This window comes from Paramormyrops kingsleyae, chromosome 2, assembly GCF_048594095.1.
Source record: "Paramormyrops kingsleyae isolate MSU_618 chromosome 2, PKINGS_0.4, whole genome shotgun sequence".
Classification (NCBI taxonomy): Eukaryota; Metazoa; Chordata; class Actinopteri; order Osteoglossiformes; family Mormyridae; genus Paramormyrops; species Paramormyrops kingsleyae.
In genome coordinates, this window is record NC_132798.1 from 22,420,743 (window position 1) to 22,436,714 (window position 15,972).

The window sequence follows — 15,972 nt, forward strand, 5'->3', positions numbered from 1 at the left end:
CCATAGGCTCTGGACCCACCTGTGACTCTGAATAGGACAAGCAGTTTCAGAAGATGGATGGATCACATTTGAGTCCTAATAATTCTCTGGTAGTAGAACTATTGTTAATTGGAAACAACTAATTTCATTCCACCGATTTGCATTTTAAGTGTTTTTTTAAATGCCTGCCGTAATTGTGCCTTAAGCATTTGTTCTAAAATAATATTATGAGAAACAGAAGTTATATTTAATTAACATTTTATTATATAATGTTGTGTAAAAGCATACACTTAAATGTATTCCAGTAGATATGTTTAACAACATGCAGTGCAACGCATGCAAACTATGTACAAGGATGTGTATTGCAGTGACGGCAGTAAAACCATTATGCACTGTATTTCCTTGGCGACTTCTTCCCGGAGACCTGCTGAGTAACCCCAGTCTGCTTTTTCCATGTCCATCTGGGGATATAATTTTACAAGATTATGTGCTCTCACTACCTACCATTAGCCGCTCTTAAACACGGGGCAGGTAATTACCGAATAACAGAGTAATGAAATGCAACGCAGGTTACTAATTAAGATGTTGAACTTGATTAACAAATAATGAATTCAGACAGCGGATTCTAGTGCACAGGCACAGCTCTGCATGTCAATGAAGAGCGGCAGCATGGCTGCCCCAGAAGCATATCAGAAGGCAGACGGCCACTGGGGTCTGCGGCAGACATCTTCAGGGATAAGAGCTACGACAAAGCCGTGGAGGCACTGTGGTAACTCATCAACCGGCATATACCCCGACTAATTTTGCCATATTGCAGCTGCTGATTTATTAAAAGCTGATAGAAATGGGGAAAAAAAATGCAAAACAATGAGGTAGATTGGTAATTACCTTAAGCCAGCAAGAAAAAGCAAGATACAAAACATAAACATCAGTAATAATTCCAGAATACACTACCAAAATTTGCAAGACTACTGTAATATGACGTGACTAATCACTACGCAGCAAAAGTATGTATGTGTGTGTGTGTGTGTGTGTGTGTGTGTGTCGGGGGGGGGGGGGGGGATTCTTAAATTACAATTCTTAAATCAGCAGTAATCCATTCAAAATATCAAAAAATGTGTAACTGTATAATTAACAAGATGTTGTATTTACAAGCATTAGGCTGAGACCTTCTACACCTCTTCACGACGTCAGATAGTTTAGCTTCCATCATTTAATTACGGGAGTCCCTGAAGTGGCCACTCATACATGTGCAGAGTAATCAAAGCAATGCCCATTCAACCAGGGCCTCCCACTCTAAACAGAACAGACCTTGTGTATGAAAAGACAAACTCTGGCAAAATCAAACAATGAAAGTGTCTTGATGCATTTGTCCATCATTCACTGGTGCATCCAATTATTATTGCTCAATTACTTTTATTTTACAAACATCTTAACTTCTCACACTATTTATTGGTTATCGTCAAAGATCATACTTTAAAAACTGAATACAAATTTCAGTTATGCAAAGCCATCCCACGTGGCATACAATGAGTTAAAACCGAAGCCCATCTTATTAGATATGGGTGTTTTATGACTTCATCCTGTTCTTCACGCGATTCTCCAAGGCCCTGCTGTCTTGCGAGGAGGCCTCCTCTACCCTGATCACCTCCGCCTTTGCAGTGACAGAGTCGTACTCCACCGTCATGAGACAGCACATGTCGACTAGCTCCTTTTGGCAATACTGCAGCCCCGCAGTCACCTTTTTGCGCTGCTCTGGGTCCTTCTTTAAAGCATTCGACTGTGCGACCGAAAAGCCGATTAGACTGGCAAGAACACAGTCTGACAGATCGGCGTCCAAGTAATGGGAGCCGTCAGAAATGGTGACTCTCACCTGCCACTTTCCAGTGCTTTTCCGGAGGCTTCCCAAGAGTGTAATTATAAAAGCTTTCACTCTCACCACTTTAACTCCGGGAGTTTTATCCGCCCGCAGAACCGAGAGGTAAGTGAAAGGCGGTGAATCCAGGCCGACATCAACAGTATGGGGCATCCAATCTACAAAGGCATTTTCGGTAAAAGTGTTACTTTGCTCGCCGGTTCTGTCAGTCGGCGTACCTGAAGTATACGTTGACGCTGTAGCGGACGCAGGGTTGATGCAAGCCTGCCCAGTACTAGCTGCAAAGGTGGTGTCAGAAAATGGTTCATCATCAAACTCCTCAAAAGGAATATCAAAGTCTTCATCCAGAAGCTCCACTTGTGGGCAGTCGGCTGCTGACTCGACTGTTGTTCCTGACACTGAACCCTCCACTGACGAGACTCCCAGGTGTGAGCTATAGCTCTCTAAGGAAGGCACTTGGCCTGTTCCACTAGCAGCTCTGCTCCGGCTGCCGTACCCGCTTTCTGCAGTCACTTCCACACTCATCTGATGCTCTTCTCCTAAGCCAGCAAGAAGCTCCTCATCACTCAGGGTCTCTTCAGCACGACGTGGTTCGACCCCCTGCTCGCCATTTTCCTGAGGGCGTTCTCCCGGCAGGTGGAGTAAGCGGCACAGCACGTTGCCCTGGGAATTCTGCTCCAGCAAGTCCTCCACTTCTCCTCCAATCACTTTCACGTTCTCGGGCTTAAGGAGGAGCACACCGAGGCGACAGGCCACCGTTCCCTGAAGCAGGATCTTGGTGCCAGGATGGAGATTAACGTTCAGGAACGGTATTGGCTGGTACTCCATCCCCTCCAGGTTTTGAACCCCGTCAGTGAGCCGCAGCAGCAGCATGCGCGTTGGTTTCGACTCCCAGGCCCTCTGGGTGGCCTGCGTGTCAGCTGACACCGTGTCATTGGAGCATTCTTTTCCCTTCCACTGCTGCAGCTGGCTGTAGGCTGGCTGGCTGATGTCCAGCACAGAATCCATCTGAAGGCAATAGAAGCCGCTCACCTCCGTCTTCAGCACCACTGAGGCACGGTCAGGAAGAGTAGGATAGGAAAGGTCACGGAGGTCTGTGAGCAGCCACTGCTCCAGGACCTGCTGGTTTACTTCATTCTGGGACAAACGGGAGCTTCTGCTCTCCCCCTGGATCCAGTCCACACAGGCTTCCAGCCAAGAAAATGGCACCTGAATGTGCCAGGTGGATTTCAGCCATGCCTGAGCCCTCTGTACCATGCTCAGAGTGTCCATCTTCCGGTTTCACAGCACGTGATTTTTTGGGATCGATAACTGGATAACAAAAAAAAACCGGTACGCTCAGACTTTAATGAAGCACAATCTTTCTTCAAAAGTAAAAAAACTTCGACAATTAATATTCATACCATGTATGCAGCTTTTCTTACCCAGATATTTTTTTTCTGGGAAGGACATGTTTAATAATTTAACATACGACATAAACGACAAATACCAGACGAGAAATTAGCCTCGATGTGCAATTCATTAAATGCTGGTCAAATTCTAAATAATTTATAAAGACACCACAGTTATTATCTCTGGAGATGACCGATCTCGTACCTGTTTACGAGGCGTCGTGATGATACTGCTTGTCTTTTATATATATGATCGACAGTAGCCAGCTAACCGTGCATTTAATTATCATTTTGTGCCCAGTTGATATAAAATGAAAACATAAAATCTGTTGACAGATAACATGTCAGATGTTTTGCCCGTTTCTAATAGCAAAGTAAGTCGTCAATTTCTAACATCGCAGGAGTTGTTTACAAATACAGAGGAGTGATAATAACTACATGCACAATTTTTAAAGTAACAGAACTTAAATGAGACACTCACTACAACGCCACACTTCAACGCACGTAGTCTGGCGCCAAAGAGAACCGAAATAACGCGAGATTAAAGTCTGAGAGGCGTTACCACATTTTCTTATAGTAACCGCAAGTAAAATATCACTTCCAGCAGTTCGATAATGGTAGTTCTAAGGCAATGCTTTTCCCATCTGAGTTATGTAATGCAGCGAGTCAACGAAAATAATGTACAAAAGTACGTACACGAAGATCTAAATTGACTACCGTTTAAGAGTCCACCAAACTATAATTCAAATTTCCCTTTACTCATGTTTTCGATAATTGGTTGGTTGCTTTGAGTGACATGGGCTTCGTCCAATAATCTTCCAGGTTCGCCAGCAAGTTGCGAAATTTAGCCAATCAGAAAACAAATATACGCAATCGAGGCGAATGTATGCCCAGAATCAAGGTTGTACGTGCGCGATTTGGCTTATAGTTGGTTCGAGGACGGCAGATCGGGGTCTGCGAGCAGGTTAGTAGTATGCACTCTGCAACTTCATAAGACAAAGCCTATGGAAAAATTAATGAGGAATGTCCAGTCGAACGGGCCTTTTAGAATGCATTCCCTGGTAACAGCATTCTCTTAAAAATAATTACATCTTTCGAGGCGGATGACTAACCATTCTCCATCATGATAAAATTCTCGCCAGCTAGAAACGGTATGCACGAGACGCCATAACAGCCAGTCGGAGTACGCTGTGCCTGCTCCTTTATAAAGACGTTATTGCTGAATGATGTGCCGAGAGTACGAACACATTAAAATTACACGCGCCGAGTTGTTAAATACGCAGCAGGTTTAGCCGACGTATTGAAAAATCTGCGCAAGCAGTCGGCGGGCCTCCTGTGTGTAGCCGGGGATCGTCCCTCTTACTTTCGGTTTATATAAAGCGATCGAATGGCTTTCCCCCCGACTCGACCCGACTGATTTTTCACTTTGGAAATTGTAAAAGCGAAGTTCGCTCACTTTTGATGCCATACAGGGACGCTTAGGATCAGCGTTTGAGTGTCGCCACTTTTGTTTGCGAATAGCTTGGGCCTAGCGGACCGTGGTCCAAAACACCAGGAGTACGCTTTGTGGCCGCCAGAGTTCACCCGAACCCCCATTAGTCTGCATTATTCGGAGGGATGTGGGAGAATAGGTTTTAGTTAACGCGTCAATAAAACAATGCGTTGGCTTAAAAACGCAGATATGGCCAGTTTGCTCGGATCCATGTATCCATTTTATTAGCCGATTAGATAGACTAGTCACGGGATTGTCGTTTTAGTGGTTCCTCTTGGATTGTAATGGTAGAAATCTCGTGGGGAAAACCATTTAAACCTATAGGTTGCTTTTATACTAATTATCACTCACTACACGTTCACTGTCTGTCTGACACATCCACACACAGTGGTCGGTGATAGAGTAGATCGGTTTATTTGCCAGCTACAATTTTCAATGCGGCACCGATATTCAGAAGCAGAATCGATTAGAGCCGCTATTGTACTTTGCGATGTGAATGACCTCTGCAACAGGTAACCTATTGAGGTTTCCAGTACGAAACCATGGCGAAAGATGCTGTGGTTTTATTACCTTGAGAGAAAGCATAGTACACTAGAACACGGTGAATCTGAATGTGTCGTGATGATTTGATTGTCTCCAATAGGTTTTAATCGGATCTTTTGAAGACCTTTAACTCCGCCCTCGGCACGCCCATTTAAACAAGATAAATAGTGGTAAGCAAGCAGCGTCGCTCCAGTCTCCTAAAATGTAGTGAATTTCGTCAGGGGCTCGACATCCGCGGCGTCTTTACCGATGCTCTCCCACAGCAGGCTGACGGAGAGAGGAGTCCGGTTTCATATCAGAGCTGCTGCGAGACGATGGAGACTGAAATCGAACAGCAGGAAGAGGAGAGCACTTTCAGCAACACTGAAACAAACGGTGAGTCCCAGTGCATTTTTCTTTCACCTATAAAATCTTAATCAAATGGAGTCTTATAAAATTTTAACGTGGTTCTGTGGAAATGTCTAATTATATATTGGGGGAGGAATTAGATTTTTTTATATTTATGTAAATTTTCCTTTCTGAATAACGATTGTGGTTTTTAATTGTACAAGTGATTATATGCTTATATTATTTGCCCACACAAAATAATTCTGGCAATTTCTATCCTTTTATTCTGGTTATTAGGCTTTCTTAAGTCTTACAATTTCTTTGGCATTATTATTTCAGCACATTAACAGTATCCTGTGTTTTGATGCAGAGTAGCTGAATGCAGAGTAAATGAACTGCAGCGAAAATTCGCTTTGTAGACATTAATACTTCTATAGGCTGAGAAATGTCCATCACTGTGAATCGCCAAAGCTGTAGCTGCGTCAGTGGTGAGGTGGGCTGCCGCACGCACGTTGTTAGTATCCTTTGTCATGTAACGAGGCCGGTCCACAGGAAAGCGTCCAGCTGAGGACATGGACGAGAAGCAGGCGTTCAAACGCTCCCGCAACACGGACGAGATGGTGGAGCTGCGCATCCTTCTACAGAGCAAAGTGAGCGGCCGAGCCCTCCCCGGTGGCCACAAGCCTGGGCAGCGGCGTTTTAAATGTGACTGTTTCCCTCTTCGCAGAACGCAGGAGCTGTGATCGGGAAGGGCGGCAAAAACATCAAGGCACTGCGCACGGATGTAAGTATCTTGGGCCTGATTTTAGTTTTCTTTGACTTTTCGTTATTGGTATTATTGTCACTTTGTGTCCCTCCCCAGGATTGGGTTTGCAGGGTTGTGGGGTCCCTTAACAATCCCCTTAACAGACACTATTGCCCCAGTATCCAGTCAAACAAGATAATTTTACATTCACACTCATTGTCGGCTTGGCGTTAAACTTTTGAAATTAAGTTTTTGTTCTGTGACTTTTTCCCCTAATCTAGTTGTTAGAATATCCCACACAAAATGTTGCGAAACCTAATTCTGAATGACATCTCCACCATTCTCATGAAGAGGAATCCTCTTAAGTGAGAAGTTTTGACATCAAACTCATATGTGTAATATCTTTTCCTTGGACAGTGCTGGGGATAAAGAACAGGCTCCCGCATGCTTGTGCTGTGCACTTAGTCTGTGTACATCCTGAAATTTTTTCCCCCCAAGTTGTCCGATATGTTTAAGTTAATTCAATTTCCCTTTATGCTAGTACTGACAATGGCTCCTGTGGGTGGGGGTCATTTAACGACCGTGACCAGTTCCTTTGCCGCAAGCCTTGTCCTTATAGCCCACACTAGTGCAAAGAGTTAATAGTTGTCTCTGCCCTTGAGCAAAACGACAGTCTCTCTACAATTGGTGCTTCATCAGTCCATTATGAAATGTCTGTGTACACAACAGCAGTAAACGATCCTTGTGCATTCTTCAACAGCCTAAAGTTTCTCTTTGGAATCGTAGTGCTGAGTATAGCTTGTATTCAATTAAAATGTATTCCTTCTCCCCCTCTTCCCTCTCCTTTTTTTTTTTATTTATTTTTGGCCACCTTCCTCCGTTGCCCATGTACTGGATCGACATGCCCCTCCTGCGTTGCCCACCTTGACGTTGGCCCAACATCCGCCCCTGAACGCCCACCTGACACCCCGGTTGGCCATACCCATAAATGTGCCCCTCCCCAAACGGGCGCCTTACATGACAACTTGTGATTGATTGCCCTTGCCCAATGCCAACCTCCACGACCAATGCAGTACAATGCCAGTGTATCAGTCCCAGACAGCAGTGGCCCTGAGCGGTATGTCCCACCAGTTATTGCCTCACTGCCTGATTAGAACAGCCGACAAATGTCTTTTATAACCTGCCTTATGTTTCAGTTGAGTTACAGTATCCCCTTTTCGAAAATGGTGTTACTGTTCTGTTTTGATTTTTCTGTCTTACTCCCGCCCCCTCCCCTCCCCCCCCATCGAGTCTTTTGATTTTGAGCTTTTTTGTCGAAAGTTTACATATGTGCGACAGCCCGCGCAGGAAGACTATTTTGAATGGAAGGAGCGCAGCTTGCCGTGTCATGTGTCCTTCTGTGTTAATAATCATGAGTTTTTTGGGGGAAATCTCTCTCGCTCTGTCCTTGTGGCCCTCCTTGTCCTCGCCCACATCGCTGTCCATGACGTAAGATGCCGCTAGCGCTCTGCCCACTCACTCATTAGTCCTGCCATCTTACTTTCTCCCGTGCTGCATTCCTGTTCCGTTTCTCACGGGCTCCATCAGTCAGACGTCTGTCTACCAATCTCTCATGGCCTTGCTTCTGTCTGCCAGCTCTAAAGTGTCTTCCACCTGCATACCTTCCTGCTTCCCTTTGATTTTGTTCCTCCCCCCTTCCCTGTGAGAGGGCGTGCTAGTGTCACCATTGCGATGGCCCAAAACCCCGCCCTGCCCCCACCCCTCCTAATTGCCGGTGGAGGGATAGGACTGGAACTTTCAAATTCTGCTCTGTCAGCCGTATGATTTCTTTTTTTTTTTGCCCACTTAAGCCCTTCCAAGTTGCCCATCGTCCAAGGCCTGTCATTCGTTTTGTCAGATTTGAGTTAAGGCAGGTGCATGTTGCTAACTCATGCAGTGTATCAGTCCAGTGCTGTTGGGAAACCCCAAAGAGTCTCATCCTTCCAGAATGTTTAGACTTCTCCTTTGCCTTTGATTAGTTTTTTGTGTTTGAAAGATTTTCTTTTTTTCTTTCCTTTTTTTTTTTTTTTTAAATTTCCACTTCTTTGGCAATTGCATGGGGGAATGTCCTGGTATGTTAAGGATTCTGAGCATCAGCGCCGACATTGAGACCGTGGGAGAAATCTTGCTGAAGATCATCCCCACGTTGGAAGAGGTGAGGCTGGGGGGCGCGCCCACCCGGGGTGGTCTGCAGATGGGAGCAGCGTGGCTCTGTGTGAGTGCGCAGTGCATGGGATTGATTCTCCTTCTGGTTCCGACAGTACCAGCATTATAAAGGGATTGACTTTGACTGTGAGCTGAGGCTCCTGATCCACCAGAGTCTGGCTGGGAGCATCATCGGGGTGAAAGGTGCCAAAATCAAGGAACTGCGGGAGGTGAGGTGCCATCTCTGTGCTGGAAATGCTGTTTGTCGTGGGGTTGAGGGGAGTTCTTTTGTGTGAGATCACATGCTTCCTTTGCCACTTACTAGACGATTGCATTCATTAATGCTCAGTAGACTGACACAGGACAGATGTGCACAGAATTTGTCTCCATGCCAACTTTTACAAAAGGGTCAGTCGCATGACAAGAGTGAAGTGCTGCAGTGAAACTGGTTTTTGAACAGGTGGAGAGCTACAGTCAGGAAAACAGTTTTGGATACTGGTTATAGTGCGTGTTTGTGGAGCAGCCAGTCTGACCAAATAGAGAGGGCCTTTAATTATTATTAACTGTTAATTAGCTCATATTTGGCATTGATCGGTCAGGCACTCCATGACTGGTTTGGGCCCCGGCCTATTCCTGTTCCCCGTTTCCTATCGAAAGGTGTTGAGCTGGCCACTGCCAGGTTCAGATTATTTGAGAATTCAGTAATCGGAGTGTTCTGTATGCAGTCAGCTGGTGTCCCGTAATTTTCATGTTAAATGCATCTGTATTATGCATGGTGGTGTGCAGAACTGGCCAAAAAGATTAATACTACTGTTAAGAGTTAAATCCTTTCATTAGATTTAGACACTTGGTAGAAACGGTTGTCGCAAGTATCTCAAACTGTGTATCCAGTCTTTTGAGCCATTTCAAAAGGGGCACTTTGTAATTGGAACTGGCTCCTGACTTCTTGGTAGGGTTAGGGTGTGTTTGAACCATGTTCATTAGCGGGTTGCATGTGCACTGGGTGTAAGTTCTAGAATGTTTGGCTAGGCAAGACAGTCCCTTATTTCTTCTGGTAATTAGGTTTCCAGTGAAACAGCATAGTCAGGACCCCACAGCATTCTCATAAGTTCAGTTTTTTTCTCTATTTCTCTCCCCCTCCCCCTTTCTGTGCTGCTTATCTTTCATGACATTAGAAGCGGACAGTTTGCTCAGCTGCTAATGACTAATCACTGCTAACGATGTCTTCTGGTGCCCCGTGATGGTCTCGCAGGCGAAGTAGTGCATGTCACTCATTAGCGTATGCTAATGAATGAGGGTGCAGGTGACCTCGCACACGTCGCTTCCCCATGGGGGAGTGGGCACTGCACTCAGACCTTTCTCTTTTTGCCATCTGCCTCCAGAATACCCAGACCACCATCAAACTGTTCCAGGAGTGCTGCCCTCACTCCACGGACCGTGTGGTTTTGGTCGGAGGCAAGCCAGACCGCGTCGTTGAGTGCATCAAGATCATGCTGGAGCTGATCGCCGAGGTGGGTCAGGCCGTGTCTGTACCGTCAGTCACATAGCTGTAAGACCAGTGTGTGTCAACCTGCAGTCTGGCAGCTCTGTTTCTCCAGTGAATAGCAGTCCGATTAAGGACATTGCAGGTTTCTGATTGAACACATTTAAAAGCCATCGTGTACATATTGCATTTGACTGTGGATGCAGATGGTCACGGTCGGCACACGTGTAGAGCTTTATGAAGGGTTTTGAAGTTACTACTAGGTTTGGTTGATATTAAAGTGATGTGGTATAGTGTGGTATCTTGAAATCAAAACAACTCAGAATTTTATCGCCATGATTTCAAAATGGCGAAATATCATTGCTTATGAAAATGCTGTCAAAATACCATAGATCATGGTGCAAAGTACTTTTATAGGGAAACTTAATTGGGTGGAGACAGCAGATCTTTGTTTCTATGCTGATCTGTTACTTTACCGACTCTACACTGTGTAAAGTCATTGCTGACTTAAAAAATACTTTTTTTTTTAAAAGAAGCATTTGCCCTTTAAACCCTGTGTTTTGGCCCAGCTAATCAATTAGTTGATTGCTTGATCACATGCTTAATCGATTATCAAATTGATTTTTTTACAGCCCTAGTGCAATGTTAGGTTTATCACTGACAATGAGATCACTGTAAGCTTTGCGCAGAGTCAAATTTTTGTGAACTTACATGGTCAATAAAGCTCATCCTGAGTGTAGTTTAAATTTCCAATTAACACTCAACACTGCATCATGGAGTGTTGTGTGTCCCTCATGCATAAGTCCATATATAAATGCAGTAGTGCATACATTTTCTCTCATTTTGCAGGGGCAGCATTTATCCCTCTAGCAGTTTGACACATTTTATACCTGAACTGGGATGAATTAGACTTCTTATCAATATGTTTAACATTCCACCTGAGATATTGCCTCTTTACCATGAGTTAAAACTTGATGAATTTGATGAGCGGGGCATTAATTTATGCCCGATACATAAATGTCCATATAATTGTTTTTGCCTTGCTGATATCCTCCAGTATTCCTGCAAGATTCCATTTTCCAATGTAAATTTGTGGATTTTTCAGCAGTTTAGCTTTTCCTCATTTTTTTTTTCTCCACCGACACAGGCTCCTATTAAAGGGCGGGCTCAGCCGTATGACCCCAACTTCTATGACGAGACGTATGACTACGGCGGCTTCACCATGTTTGAGGAACGCGGCCGAAGGCCCATGGGTTTCCCTATGCGCGGACGCGGTGGGTTCGACCGCCTGCCCCCTGGCCGCGGAGGCCGTCCTATGCCCCCCGCCCGCCGGGACTACGATGACATGAGCCCTCGCCGTGTGCCGCCCCCACCCCCTCCAGTGAGGGGGGGCAGAGTTGGGAGCAGGGCTCGCAATCTCCCTCTGCCTCCACCCCCGCCCCCTAGAGGAGGGTAAGAAAATTTGCCCTTGTCAAAATCTTGTTAGCTCTTGCATGTACTGTAGACCCACCTTCATGTAGAATGTATTACGCATGCAGCATGTTAAAAAGGACGTTTTAAAGTATACTTACCATTTAATTACATTTTGAGCTTCTTATTGGCTCACTGTGGCTTCTGTGACCTTTTGCAGTGAGCGGGGGCAGTCGTTTCCTCCTGTGCTGAAATTAGTCTGTTAGTGCTGCTGATTGTATCACTGCTTCTCTGATCAGCTGTCACACTGACCCGCAAGTGTGGAGTCTTGATACGAGATGCACACTGCTGATTGCTGATTTCACTTTTGAACTCGCTCGCAGAGACGACCAGTATGGCTACGACAGTTATCATGGCAGTGCAGACGACAGACCAAGGTTGGTGGTTTTTCCATTCACAAGCCTTGGAAGCTGCCGTTTCAATAGTCTGCTTCTTTTTTTTTTTCCTGCACGACTGAAGAATATTTACTGCTCAGAACTGTTGTACAACTTGCATTTTATGGATATTGTCTTGGTGGGAATTATTGCCCACCCAAGTAGGTCTGCCTCAGTAAGAGTAACACTTATGTTGATCATTGTGTCTCCCGGGCTGACTTTGAATCATTTAATTGGGAGCAATTTCTGTAAGTTGTGTTAACACCACCCCCCCACCCACCCCCCCTTGTCCGAGTAGTGATCGAAGAGGGAGACCCAGTGACCGCTACGACAGCATGGTGAGTGATCTGCTGGTAACTGAGGGCTAACTAGATGGCTGTTGATTTAAAGGTGTTATTGAATTGACTAACTTTACAATTGCATTTTTGAAATGGTGCTTGTGGGAGCAGTTTCATCGTTTTAATTACTGAATATCTTTTGTTCACGTATTCCAAGTAAAGATTGTGGAAGCTGCTTTTTTGCAGTAGACCCTTGTCTTAGCCTTGATTTTGAAGTATGTTGCACAAGACTGCAGCCCTAATTGAACCTAACTGAATTTTTGCAAAAGGCACTTGGGCACACTATCAGCGTATAGTATTGTCTGGAAGATCGGACTGTATGAAGTGGGTCATTCTGGGAACTGGGCATATACTGAGTGGGCACGGAGCTGAAGTAGTCTCCTGCCTTGCGAGTGGAGACCATCCAATCAGATGCTGGGAATCAGGGCTCACGTCAATGAGAACAGATTCCCATCTGCTGTTATTGAGGAGTCTAGAGAAGCCCAAGAAGCGAGAGTCCTGCCCAGTTTTTTTTAGAACAATGCAGCCCAAATACAGCCCCTTTGCCCAGTCTATTCAGGAGAGCCCACCCTGCTCCCCTTCCCCAATGGGGTCTCTTTTGTAGTGGTCACTCACAGTACTGATGGCTCTCCTTCCCCTCCTAGGTAACAGTCACTGGATGTGAACCAATTATCTGACTCTGCAAAGAGGCACAATTACCCACGAGTCCTTTGTGATCTAATTAAACTGCATTTTAAATTCACCAAAGGGGAAAAAAATAGTTATTCAGGATTTGTTGCGGTTAAAATATAATGCATACCTATGAAAGAGGTAGTCAAGTACAAATTTGAGCACTTATTTTCAGTTTCCTTCAGAATGTGAAGGGGGGTGAAGCCCTGCTGACAGGCAGATGGCCGATTCTGCAGTCTGCTGCACTTTCACCAGGCAGGCTGTGGCTGCCGCTTGGCATTGCTAGGCAACAGATTTCTGATTTGTCCAGGGTAACAAGAAGCCAAATGAATACGTAGGTGAAAGCCATTAAGCAGTCCGATGAATGCCAGGCGCGTAGAGACGCTGGCCCTGGGGGAAGGCTGAGAGCCCCCTTATTAAGTTTCTGAAAATAAATTTAACGTGCTTATAGGCTTTAAGATGCACAAACAGCATCTCATCAGGCTTTGTTTACTTGAGGGTTTTTTTTTTTTGAAGCAGAAGTCCATGCATGCCATGTTGTTTAACGGAGTTTCTCCCTCTCTGTCTCTGTCTCTCTCTCTCTCTCTCTGTGGACCATGCAGAGTGGTGGTGGATATGGTGAGTTGTGCTTCAGCATCTTCTAAATTAAATACTTTAATTAATGGGACCATGTGTTCATGAAGGAAGGAACAGAAGCTTCAGTTCAGTCAACCTTTTCCAAAGGTTAACTCGTGGATGCTGTTTGCCAGAATGAGCTTTTTTATGTCACCCATCTCCCACTCAAAGGTTTTTATCCTTTTCCTTGTTTGCCAAAGCTGATTGATGTAGTTTTCATCTCTTTCCCCCCCGCCCCCCCATCTCCTCCTGTTGATGATGCAGATAACAGTTCGTCCTGGGAGCCGTTCCAGTCTGGTGAGTCATCCATGTAATTTCCAGTGTAAACGGCAGACTGAGGGAACAAATGGCTCGTCATACGAATGTCATTTGTGTGACCGTGTAAATGCTTCTTCTCTCCCAGGTGGGCGTGGGTCCTACGGTGACATAGCGGGACCTGTCATCACCACACAAGTGACAATCCCCAAAGACGTGAGTATATAACCGGGAGAGTGAGCACCCCCTTCAGCTGCATCCGGGGATAACGGTGTGCTGTTCCACTCACCATAGCTGGCGGGATCGATCATTGGGAAAGGTGGCCAGAGAATTAAGCAGATCCGTCATGAGTCTGGAGCGTCTATCAAGATAGATGAACCTCTTGAGGGTTCTGAAGATCGCATCATTACCATCACAGGCACACAGGACCAGATCCAAAATGCACAGTACCTATTGCAGAATAGGCAAGTGCTAGACGCCTTGTATGAGTGATTTGTATCTTTGCCAAACCAGTCTTTATCTCCTCCACTATTTTTTTATTTTTTGTTTTTTTGCCCCCCACCCCCCTTACCACTCTGTTTTAAACATTCCTTTAATGTCTTTGCTAGTGTTTACTAACCTCTTCCTTCTCTATTCTGGGGAAAAACTTCAGCTTTCTCCCTTGTGAAATTGCTGTGTGGTTTTTTTTTTTTTTTTTTTTCCCCAAAAAAAAAAAAAACTCGTTTTTAAACGATTTGATATGATAATTCGATGGAAAAGAACTTTGAGCACATGACGTGGGGAAAACGGGCCTGGTTCTGTGTGGAAGACTAGTGATTTTGTTGTTTTCAGTCCGATAAATTGACAACAAATCACAGTCTGCCATACGGCACAGGCATCGCCTCATCTGGGCCCAAACCGCGAAGCAGCATTTCACTCTACTAACCCCTGATAACAGCCCGCCCCCCCTCCTTCCCTCCCAGCTCCCTCCCTTACGGAAGACAGGACTAACGCTTTGAAATCTCCTGCTTGCTCTCTTTGGTTCTCTCTGATTGACTCTTGTGAATTCTCTCCTGTTTTATTTTTTTATTTTTTTTTTTACTGTTTTATTACAGTGTGAAGCAGTACTCTGGTCGGTTCTTCTAAAGGAGGAGAGTAAGATGGAAAACCGCCCTGCTTGTTATGACCCTGCTTCTGTTTAATGAGCCAACATTCCTCTGCTTTAGATAGTTGTTTTGTATTCAGGGCTCTGCCTCGATCTCATGTCCCCCTCCCCCCTTTTAACTCTCTGAACTTCAGCTAAATGTGTGGAGTTTCACAAAGAGGACAGTATCCCCCCCCCCCTCCCTTTTTTTTTTCTTCCCCTCCGTTTTGGATTTTGCCTCCTGCTGTCATTCCCTGTAAGTTGTGACTGACCTGTACCGTGTTCTCTTAAGTAGGTTAGACCCATCTGAACACTGTGTGAGCAGCGCGGCTGCTGCCGGCGGACTAAAGCCCAGCATGCCTTCAGTACAGTGAGCAGGACGTAATGTGTTAGAGGAGGAGCCCGACTCTTAAAGCCGAATGCAGGCGATCGTGCTTCCTTACGACTCTTTTCCTGGCAGTGTCTGAGACGAGGGGGCTGTATAAATGTAAATATACAGTGATTGTTTCTATGAATTTTATAAAATTTGAAATTTCCTTCCAAATTTGTCTTTGGTGCATCATAATCCAGTGTACTGATTGGACCAAATGGGGTTTGACATGGGCGGGCGGGTGGGTATTGCATCCAGACGCATTGCTTTGTATAAGGATGGAATACATTTTGCTGTTCACCTGTCTTTTTTTTTTTTTTTTTTTTTTAAATCTATGAATAGAAATATTTGTGCGTTGGGGGGGTATATCCCCCCCAACCCCCATTTCATTGTATGACTAAAATCTGAACTAAATCCGTTAACGAAACTCAAACTAGTTTTCTACATTTTATTTAAGCATTTTTAAACGTCTAGAATGTCCATTTGTGATTCAGGGAGCTAAACGTCTAGAGTGTTTATTTGTGATTCAGGGAGCAGCGTAGCCATCAGAGTGCCACATGTCCCATATGTTTGCAGAAGTTGACATTCCTTCTGAAACCCTGTTCAGTTTGCTGTCCGTGAGTAATAAAGTGAAATGCTACCTTTTACTCCACGTGCTTTCTTGGAACGCCGCGGCCATGCTTGACGGAGGCCATTTGTCCATGTTTCTGACGACATGCAGGATCTGTTAAATGTGCA

At 45.1% G+C, this 15,972-nt stretch overlaps 2 protein-coding genes across 6 annotated transcripts; one reads left to right on the top strand and one right to left on the bottom strand.

The window, feature by feature from the left end:
- Positions 1 to 220: 220 nt before the first annotated feature.
- On the bottom strand, positions 221 to 4,027 carry rmi1 (RMI1, RecQ mediated genome instability 1, homolog (S. cerevisiae)). Of its 2 annotated transcripts, none has more exons than XM_023803063.2 (2): positions 3,728 to 4,027; positions 221 to 3,166 (listed from the first exon to the last, which is right to left on the bottom strand). In XM_023803063.2, exon 2 carries the CDS (start codon positions 3,125 to 3,127, stop codon positions 1,550 to 1,552), a length of 1,578 nt encoding a protein of 525 aa, XP_023658831.2. In that variant the 5' UTR covers positions 3,128 to 3,166; positions 3,728 to 4,027; the 3' UTR covers positions 221 to 1,549. The 2 variants fall into 2 exon arrangements, with proteins under 2 accessions (XP_023658831.2, XP_023658830.2); XM_023803062.2 differs by having other exon boundaries at positions 3,452 to 4,026.
- A 72-nt stretch (positions 4,028 to 4,099) lies between these two features.
- hnrnpk (heterogeneous nuclear ribonucleoprotein K) lies at positions 4,100 to 15,881 on the top strand. Of its 4 annotated transcripts, none has more exons than XM_023803064.2 (17): positions 4,100 to 4,210; positions 5,382 to 5,451; positions 5,545 to 5,656; positions 6,161 to 6,258; positions 6,336 to 6,392; positions 7,427 to 7,470; positions 8,475 to 8,547; positions 8,654 to 8,767; positions 9,920 to 10,048; positions 11,168 to 11,472; positions 11,814 to 11,867; positions 12,163 to 12,202; positions 13,474 to 13,489; positions 13,751 to 13,783; positions 13,890 to 13,957; positions 14,036 to 14,205; positions 14,836 to 15,881. In XM_023803064.2, exons 3-17 carry the CDS (start codon positions 5,596 to 5,598, stop codon positions 14,864 to 14,866), a joined length of 1,293 nt encoding a protein of 430 aa, XP_023658832.1. In that variant the 5' UTR covers positions 4,100 to 4,210; positions 5,382 to 5,451; positions 5,545 to 5,595; the 3' UTR covers positions 14,867 to 15,881. The 4 variants fall into 4 exon arrangements, with proteins under 4 accessions (XP_023658832.1, XP_023658834.1, XP_023658833.1 ...); XM_023803066.2 differs by lacking the exon at positions 4,100 to 4,210 and adding an exon at positions 4,229 to 4,307; XM_023803065.2 differs by lacking the exon at positions 4,100 to 4,210 and adding an exon at positions 4,268 to 4,397.
- Positions 15,882 to 15,972: the final 91 nt, after the last annotated feature.

Coding starts and splice junctions, on each gene's coding strand:
- rmi1 (XM_023803063.2), bottom strand. CDS start 3,127: ATGGACACTCTGAGCATGGTACAGAGGGCTCAGGCATGGCTGAAATCC.
- hnrnpk (XM_023803064.2), top strand. CDS start 5,596: ATGGAGACTGAAATCGAACAGCAGGAAGAGGAGAGCACTTTCAGCAAC. Junction 5,657..6,160: donor CAGCAACACTGAAACAAACG/GTGAGTCCCAGT, acceptor GCCGGTCCACAG/GAAAGCGTCCAGCTGAGGAC. Junction 7,471..8,474: donor GACAGCAGTGGCCCTGAGCG/GTATGTCCCACC, acceptor TGGTATGTTAAG/GATTCTGAGCATCAGCGCCG.